This window comes from Physeter macrocephalus, chromosome 5 (genome assembly GCF_002837175.3).
Source record: "Physeter macrocephalus isolate SW-GA chromosome 5, ASM283717v5, whole genome shotgun sequence".
Taxonomy (NCBI): domain Eukaryota; kingdom Metazoa; phylum Chordata; class Mammalia; order Artiodactyla; family Physeteridae; genus Physeter; species Physeter macrocephalus.
Genome location: NC_041218.1, coordinates 15,051,713 through 15,061,121, shown reverse-complemented (window position 1 = coordinate 15,061,121; position 9,409 = coordinate 15,051,713). Strand labels below are relative to the sequence as shown.

The 9,409-nt window shown below is 39.5% G+C and overlaps 1 protein-coding gene and 1 non-coding gene across 2 annotated transcripts in view; both read right to left on the bottom strand.

The window, feature by feature from the left end:
- Positions 1-491: 491 nt before the first annotated feature.
- The window catches only part of ZC3HAV1 (zinc finger CCCH-type containing, antiviral 1), a 64,646-nt gene continuing 55,728 nt past the window's right edge, over positions 492-9,409 (bottom strand). The window contains exon 13 of the mRNA XM_007118763.4: positions 492-4,769. Coding sequence (XP_007118825.2) covers positions 4,507-4,769 — 263 coding nt within the window. The 3' untranslated portion in view covers positions 492-4,506. The remainder of the gene's footprint in view (positions 4,770-9,409) is intronic.
- On the bottom strand, positions 8,140-8,242 carry LOC112067236 (U6 spliceosomal RNA). Its single transcript, XR_002893173.1, has one exon. It is a non-coding gene; the product is annotated as a U6 spliceosomal RNA (small nuclear RNA).

The following is a 9,409-nucleotide window of genomic DNA, read 5'->3' as shown; positions in this document are numbered from 1 at the left end:
GGGAGGATCCCACATGCCGTGCCGCGGAGCAGCTAAGCCCGTGCGCCACAACTACTGAGCCTTTACTCCAGAGCCCGCGAGCCACAACTACTGAAGCCCACGCACCTAGAGCCCGTGCTCCGCAACAAGAGAAGCCACCGCAATGGGAAGCCCGCGCACCGCAACGAAGAGCAGCCCCCACTCGCAGCAACTAGAGAAAGCCCGCGCGCAGCAACGAAGACCCAACGCAGCCAAAAATAAATATAAATAAATAAATAAATAAATTTTTTTAAAAAAAAGGGTGGAGAAGGGCTTTTGAAGGAGTGACTGATAGGACAATTCTGCTGGAGATCATTTACATTTTTTTAACTTTTGTGCCTCAGCCTGGCCCTGTTCCCACCCCTAAGGTGTGTCAGCAGTTTCCAGAGTCTCCCTGTCTCAGCCCCCAGACAAAAGATGTGCCAACCAACTGCAGGCTTCTGCATCACAGCCACCCCACCTTCCCCTGGCAGTGTGCTAAAGGCTCCTTGGTCATTGAGTCCTGGAATGATGAAGCTGGAAGGGGCAACACACATCCTCTATCCCCCATTGAATAAACTGGTGTCTGCAATTGATTACCTTTTCGGAGATATCGAAATAGAGCAAATAAAAGCAGCAGAGCCAAAATTAATATTTATTTCCTTTTATTAGATAATCTCAAATGCAGCTTGGAGAAGAACAAGAAGGAATATACGACTACTGAATTATAAGAAGCTGAGCTTACTTTATTCAACAAAATTTATCCAATGTATCAGCATATCAAGCAGTCAGCTAGGTATCTGGGGTGGCACAGTGAACAAGACAGGTTGACTCAGCTCTCATGGAACTCACATTCTAGTGCGGAAAGCAGACAACTCCAGGTTGGATAGATGCTTAAAATGAACAAAGCAAGGCGCAAAGTGTTTTAAAAACCAGAGATCCGGGAGGCAAGCATTCAATTTAATCTATAGAAGGACTCCTTATGGAGGTTAGTAAGCTAATCTAAAGATGCTAGGTGTTAACTAAGTGAGTGGTTCTCACTGTGGTATTTTGGAAATTGATGGGATTGTCGGCTTCACAATAATTGCGGACTTTTGCTGGCATTGAGTGGATGTAGCTAGGGAAAACAGATGCCCTGCAGTGTGTGGGTTAGTCCCACACAAAAGAAGAATTATTCGGTACCCTATACGACTTTCTAATGTCCTGCTGGACATCTATGTAGGACTTACAGCTCGCCTGAGAAAATATAATTCCTTTTTTCCTCTTAGACAATCTGTAATTTGTCTTGTCCTATTATCCTTATTTCAATTAACGTAATTTCGCTCTTTCCCTTACCACATACAGAGAAGGTATATGGTCTGTTATGACTTACCCTAATACTGGTTTTCATTCTGGTGTCACCCATACTAATAACCTTTCCTTCTTCTGTACTTCTTTACAGGAAATAGCTTCTGATCGACTCTTAAATCCAAACCTATTCACTATAAGTAGAAGTAGATATCTATTTCATGATGTCGTATAGCGTGGTCATGCTGGAGCATTTACACATTGATATTCACTTTATCTTTATTACAAACTTCTTTCCTTCTGTTTCTCCATTATAATAGTTAGGACAGTAAATTGATTTCTTAAGAAATTCATGTAGATTGTAGTATCTGAATCATCTCGGGACAGCAAAGGGGATGTTACAGATTGCTCTGAAAAAGGTGAATAGATCCGATAGGGTTTGTGGTTGCCACCATAATGGCAGTGGGGGAGAGGGCGCTACTGGCATTTAGTATGTGAGAGCCAAGTATGCTGAATATATTGCAATACATTGGACAGCTCCTCACAATAAGTAATTACTCTGCATGCTATACGAATTTTGAATGTCTCACTAGACATTCGTGTATGACCTACAGCTCGCCTGCAAGAATATAGTTATTTCCTCATTTTCTCCATTTCGACAATCTGTAGATTTTATCTTTTTTTAAGTTTATTTTATTTTATTTTTTTTTTTAATTTTTTAATTTTTTTTGGCTGCACCACACAGCATGTGGGATCTTAGTTCCCCAACCAGAGATCGAACTACTGCCCCCTGCATTGGAAGCATGGAGTCCTAACCACTGGACCACCAGGGAAGTCCCTAGATTTTCTTGCATAGTATTATCTTCATTTCAGTTAAGGTGGTTTCGTTCTTTCTCTTATAGAAATAAGTATTATCATATGCAGATAAAGTTACTGTATCACTAGTTTTTATTCCAATGTCCACTCGTATCCCTGCTTTTTTATTTTCCCATACTTCTTTATGCAGAATAGCTTCCGATCTCCTACCTTCTTTTAAGTTCAAATTTATTCTTTATAAGTAGATGTAAACGTCTGACTACTTAATGAGGTCTTGTAGTATAGTTGTGCCCAAGTTATGTACCTTTCATTCCCTTTTATGTTGATATTAATTTTATTTAATTTTTAATTTCCTTCTAAAATTGTTTATAGGTAGAGTATATTACCACTGAATTGCATTTTGAGAATAATGAAGAGGATATTACAAAGTATTTGTCATTAAAAAAAAAAAAAAAAAAAAAAAGGCAGGAGGGCTGGGTGAGAACCACCGAGCTAGGTTAAAAGGGGCACCAAAGAACTGAAAGAAAGCCAGGGTGACTGTGAAAGAAAATAAATGAGAGGATAGGGAAGGAAGAGAGCCTGTGGAGCCATGATGATGATTTTGAACTGTATTCTAAAGGCATGATCAGAGTTGTGTTTTGAAAGTAAAAAGTTTTAAATTCTTGCTGCTAAGCAAAGAACAACTTAAAAGGTGACAAAGAGATATTTAAAGAGGAAAACATGGGAACTGCTTAGATGTGCAGGGGGAGGGAAAGAAAGGATGACTTCTGGATTTCTGCTTGAGCAGATGTTTTTCTGGGGGAAAAACTGATTTGTTTGAGATAAGCAGATGGAGAGCTCAGTTGTGGACATGCTGAATTAGAGATGGCTGTGAAAGATCCAACTAAAGATGTCCAATGGGCAGTCGGATAGAGTTGGATAAAGAGCATCTCTACAATGTGAGGGTCAAGATCAGGAAGTGAAAACTCCAAAACAGAAGCTACCATGAAAAAAATAAGTGAATGAAAATATTTTTGGCAGGCCTCTCAAAAAATAACCCTACCCTAAAACATATCTTGTACATTTGTTACTGTTGTAGCCCTTCAAAGCCAAGGAGCTGTAGAGATCTCTGCACTGATCTAAAATCTAATATAAAATCAACCCTAATGCTAATTAATTTTTATAACATACCTGCTGGAAGGAACTATAACAGGAAATGTTGGCGACTCGTACGCAATGTTGAAAACGAAAATTGGAAGGAAAACCCTGATTCATAAGAAGAAAGGAACTCTTGGTCCAGGCACCTCAGCTGCTCTAAAAACTGATTGTGCTGCAATTCCACACAATCCGTCATATTTAGAAGAAGAAGCCCCTAGCAGGTGCGAGGCTTGTTTGGGGCATTGCTCTCTTCGTTCTGATTCTGTCTCACTAGCAAACTCATCTCACCTCCTTAGGGGCCCATCCTTCAGCAGATGGCCCTGCTCCCAATTTCTTGATGAGCCTCAACTGCCACAGCGAACGACTACAACAGCACTCAGATTTCTCAGTCGTGCTTGTGTGAATCTGGTTACTGCAACTCAGTCCCCCCAAAATACCAACCAACACTTCATGAAAGTCTGACCTGAAAAAAGCCTTCTCTGTGATCTTATTAGTTAGAATATAAATGTCTACTTTGCCCTAATTTCACAGAGCCCAAATGGGCAGTTAACTCCAGTTGGTTGCTTCTCTCTGAGCCCCGCTTAGCAGCTTTTTAAATTGAATTTCGGAAAGCGTCAACCTGGATGGAGTGTCCTAAATAAACGTAGAGATAAAGAAATGCATGCCCCCAAATCAGTTTCACCATGAAGAAAAGGTATAGTACTGCATTTATGTCCGTGCTAGCATTTAAATTGCCCTTACATTTTTTTCCCCCAGTGTATCCCTAAGAATTTTCCGCCAACTTTTCACAATCTTCCATCCAAGATTTGCTTGTACTGTCTTATGTCCTTATTTCAATAGGCATTTTTAGATTTCTCTCAGATTTCCCAAATTAATTTTCTTTCAATTTAACCAAAACAAAACCATGTCATGCAATAAACTAAAAGTAGTTGGAAGAGAAAGTTTGCTGCAGTTACAGAAGTTTTAGAAGTGAGTCTTTACCACTTACATCTAAGGCAGTGATTCCCAAACTTTATGACACGTTTCAATCCTCTTCCTGGCTCTCATCCCCAGAAAAAGTGATTTAGTTGGAATGGGGTGAAATCTGGACAGTGGAATTTTTTAGAGCTTCCCAGATGATTCAAATGTGCATCAAAGTTTGGGAACCACTGATCAAAGGCATTTATAGGAGAGGAAATGTAAGTTTAACTATTATCTGGGGCAGTCTGGTTCTATAAGTGAACAGAATGGTTATGGCATCCTTTATGAATGACGCTGTAACCATCATTTCTAACTAATCACGCAGGCTTTGTCTGTTTCGGTATATTCAATCACATACTCTGGGTAAATCTGATCTTTCTGAAAGATGACAAAAACAGAGGGATTCAACCTTGTATCCACACAGCTGTCATACCGCAGAGGAGGGCTCATGTAACCCATATGTCCTTCAATAAAATCTCCAACCAGGACTCGGGCTACAAACATAACGATGTTTTTGGGATCACACAGGCAATTTTTATGGGAATTGATGGCATCTTTTGTGAAGTAATTTCCTAGAAATAATCAGAAAAAGAAAAAAGTTAAGAATTATTATAAAAGAAGGTATATAGTTTATAAGATTATTTACACATAATCACATGATAGGCATTGACCAAGTATATATGTCAGCAATACCTTACTGATACTTATAACTTTCCTTTGTACTTAAACAAATGTTCGTTATGCAAGTAAACTTGAATACAGTGTATAACCCTACTGAAATAACAGAAACATTTGCTGCTCTGCAGGATTCACAGGTATGGTGTTAAGCCACCGGATACAATGAGCAACTGCTGATATCACAGTGGCCCAATTCATGCAAGGCAAGTTGAATTGTGACTGATAAACCAAAGATACTCCAACAGAGTATTATATTGTGTACATTCTAAGGAGGAAAAGTCATTTACTACTCTGGGAAGGTTCTGGAAAAAGGGAAAGGGAGACGAGATGTAGCACAAGCAAACAATTGACCCTGGCAGAGCTCTTCAGACAGTTGATCCATCGTCCTCAATTCTAAAACAACCTCTAATAATCACTGATGTTTCCAAACTCAGCAGATCAACAACCATCTCCTGACAAATTAAAATTTCCTGTTTTTATTTTTATTACTGCCCAGTGTTTTTCTGCCCTTTAAAGGAAAGGAGTATATATTGCAAATTCTGATTTTCTATGCAAAAATTAATAAGTAAAATGAATTTGCTGTATTTACGATGACACATGTTTAATACATTTTTCTTTTATTTTGCTTGGTGTTATTATTGATTTTTTTTCATAATTAAGATGCCTGAATTCCGGAAATATTGCTTATCCTGAGTAAGTCAGATACAGGCCATTCTGGGTAAATGATGTTCAGCTATATTTAGAATTAAAAACAAAAAGTCTGGGGCTTCCCTGGTGGTGCAGTGGTTGAGAGTTCCGCCTGCCGATGCAGGGGACACGGGTTCGTGCCCCGGTCCGGGAGGATCCCACATGCCGCGGAGCGGCTGGGCCCGTGAGCCACGGCCGCTGAGCCTGCGCGTCCGGAGCCTGTGCTCCGCAACGGGAGAGGCCACAACGGTGAGAGGCCCGCGTACCGCCAAAAAAAAAAAAACAAAAACAAAATCAACTAAAAGTCTGGCTATACTGACCTACCATTTACACTCCCACTCTCCTTCCCAAACACAGTTCATGGCCTGGTGGGAATACTCTCACACTTGTTTCTATGTATTTACATACATATATGTACATAAACTCTGATAAGTTTTATGTTTGTTCCTAAATGGGATCATGCTATATGAACTGTTCTACAACCTTTTTTTCCCACTTTAGTCCAAGAAATCTTGCTATGTCAGTACATCTAACCCCAACTCATTCTTTTTAATGGCTGTATAGGATTCCACTGTAAGAATGCATCATAATTTAATTTAATTACTCCTGAAACTGATGAAAATGTAGGTTGGTTTCACTTTTTTTTGTCTATTACCGGTAACACTTTTAAATAAATGCTGAAATATCCTAGTAAATATACCTTTGAGAACCCATATAAATATTTCTGTAGAACAGACTGCAAAACTATGGTGGCTGAGTCATAGGATATAAGCATATTAAAGTTTGATATCACAAATTGCCCTCTAACTAAAAATGTTACCACCAATAATAAAATCATGTTTCTCCACATCCTTGCCAACATTGGATATTATCTATCCTTTTAATTTTTGTCAATATACTGGGCAAAAATATCTGATTTTAATATGCATTTTCTGAATACTAGTATATTGAGCATCTTTTCATATGCTTATTGGCATATTTCATATATGCCAATATATGAACTGCTTTTTTATCTTTTTTTTCTCTGAACTGCTTTTTCATCTTTTTTTTTTCCTGTTGTATTGTCTTTTTCTTACGGATGTGTGACCAAAACAAGCTTAAATTCAAGAGCTAGTAGGTCCATCAAGATCTTTTTACAGTCTTATGCAGTGAGCCAATAGGTACTTGGAAAATGACCAGGGATGCAAACAAAAGTCAACCCACATTTCTATTGTGCCACCCCCTCCTCTCTGTGCCAAAGACGCTCCTTCAGCTGCATTCTGTACTGCTCTGTTATAGCCTCCGCAAGCAAACTAGGACTAGAGGCTGTGCCCTCTTTATTTGTATTATTTCTCACTGTGATGGACCCCCACTACATATTCTGTATGCACTACCCATCTCTTTTCATCACAGGACAGTCATACTTCATTTCTTAAGTGTCTACAAAGAGCAATTCCTCATACGTCAATTTCTAGAACTTCTAAACAATTCAAGCTGTTTTGGAATGAAATCTTTCTAAAGCATACACACCTCTCTGATTTTAAAAAAACAGAACAAACTCATTTTACCCTTTATTTTACTAATACCTCAGATGCAGATATTAATTCTGACATACGGTGTTATAACAGAGGGATGCCCTGTTGAGTTACTAAGGTGGATAGAGCTGTTTTCTTTTTTTTTGGGGGGGGGGGGAGAGAATATTAATATCTGCAATACATATCTGATAAAAGATTCATATACAGAATATAAAAGAAGCCCCTGTAAACCAGTAAGAAATAGGCAGACCATACATTTAAAAAATAAGCAAAGGAATTTAAATAGCTACTTAAAAAAAGAGGAATAATAGTCAGTAAAATAGGTACAAATTCTCAATCTCCCCCTAGCTGTTTTCTCCTACACTAATAACTCCAGCATGAGAAAAAAAAAAAATTGCGTTTGTGCCTTGCAGATCATTTTTCCTCCTTCTCCACTGAAAAGCTATTAACCTTCTTCTTGCTGCCTCTAGTATCTCTTTATTCCCACTCCACACGCTTGCTGGGCTGAGAAAAAAAAACACTGTTATTGGCATAAGACTAAATGGATTCTGGGGAGCTCCCAAGGATAAACATACATGATCTTTGGTACAGGAATTTCATGACAACACGGGCTACTTATACACAGTTGTTCACTCTTTCAGACCCTGAGTGACATTCCAGAATGCTAACATTTACAGATAAGTGAATTCCAGTTATGCATGTAAAAAGTGTAAAGTAAATAGCACGGAATTACTGGTAAAAACAGATTTGACATAAAGCAATTGGAATTAACCGTAAAACCTATTTTCGACATTCAGGGATAGCTGTACATATGTCTTAATGGCACTGAGTTTTTTTTTACAGTTGTTCAATTAAATTTTTTCTATCTTCTAAGAAAGTCTGAGTGCTAATATGATTATTTTTGTTTATCAATGATAACTGAATGAAGAATGACTCTTTATACAGGCATTATAGATCTTTGGAGGATATTTTTATCATTCTCCATTGAGAAAAGAGTAACCATCACCCTAAATAACTGATTTTTAAAAGAAAGCATCCGGTTTTCTTTTCTCCTTTTTTTTCTTTTTTTATGGAACACTTCAAGAATTTGCGTGTCATCCTTGAGCAGGCGCCATGCTCATCTTCTATCATTCCAATTTTACTATATGTGCTGCTGAAGCGAGCACAGTTTTTTTTTTTTTTTTTTTTTTTTTTTTTTGGCGGTACAAGGGCCTCTCACTGTTGTGGCCTCTCCCGTTGCGGAGCACAGGCTCCGGACGCGCAGGCTCAGCGGCCATGGCTCACGGGCCCAGCCGCTCCGCGGCACGTGGGATCCTCCCGGACCGGGGCACGAACCCGCGTCCCCTGCATCGGCAGGCGGACTCTCAACCACTGCGCCACCGGGGAAGCCCAACAGTTGTTTTTAAATCATGCTTATATAACCTGGAATCTACATAAGCTTAAATGATCCAAACCAAAGACCCAACCTTTTAGCCCACTCTCCTAAGACCTAGACTCTGTCTTGTTGCAAATACCCCTTTCAAGGAACAGATCTTTTGAAACCCAACATCCTCTTCCCCACTTCTGCCACTGCGTGGTTGTAGGCCACCCTCATTTCTGGCCAGGACTCCTGAAACAACCTCCTAATTGTTCTCTCCACCTGCAATCCTGGTCCTGCCCATCCTCTCTTCACACGGTAGCCAGAGACATGTCATTTCTTTCCTAAAGCCATTGGTGGTTTGCAGTTGTCCTCAGGATAAAATCCATCATCCCTTTAGCATGGCTTGCAAAGTCTTTCGGGATCTGACCCCAACCTACGGCTACAACCTCATCTTTCGTCACTCTCACCACACCTTAAGCGTGCTGTGCTGTGCTGTCCACAGCCTCCCTGGCCTTTGTCAACCTCTCGTCTTCATAAACACTCTTCTCTCAACTTTTTTTTTTTTTTTTTTTTTTTGCCTAGCTAGCTTTTGTTTGTCCTAGAGATCACAGACTTCACAATGTGCTGATTTTCTAGAGTCTACTTTGATTCATTTTTTTCATTCATTCAGTATAACTGATGTAATGGGATAATACTTTCAAAAATATTATGCTTTTTTCCCTCCAATTCTTTATACACAACTATCCTTCATTTAGCCAGACACATACTTTGCCTCAAAGAGAATTAGAATCTTGGAAGGAATATATAAGGAGAAAGAATTATGGTCAGCTTTTGATTACCAAAATAGGATCTAGAAATACATTGCAAAAATGGCAGACTGGGCTTCCCTGGTGGCGCAGTGGCTGGGGGTCCGCCTGCCGATGCAGGGGACGCAGGTTCGTGCCCCGGTCCGGGGGGATCCCACATGCCACGG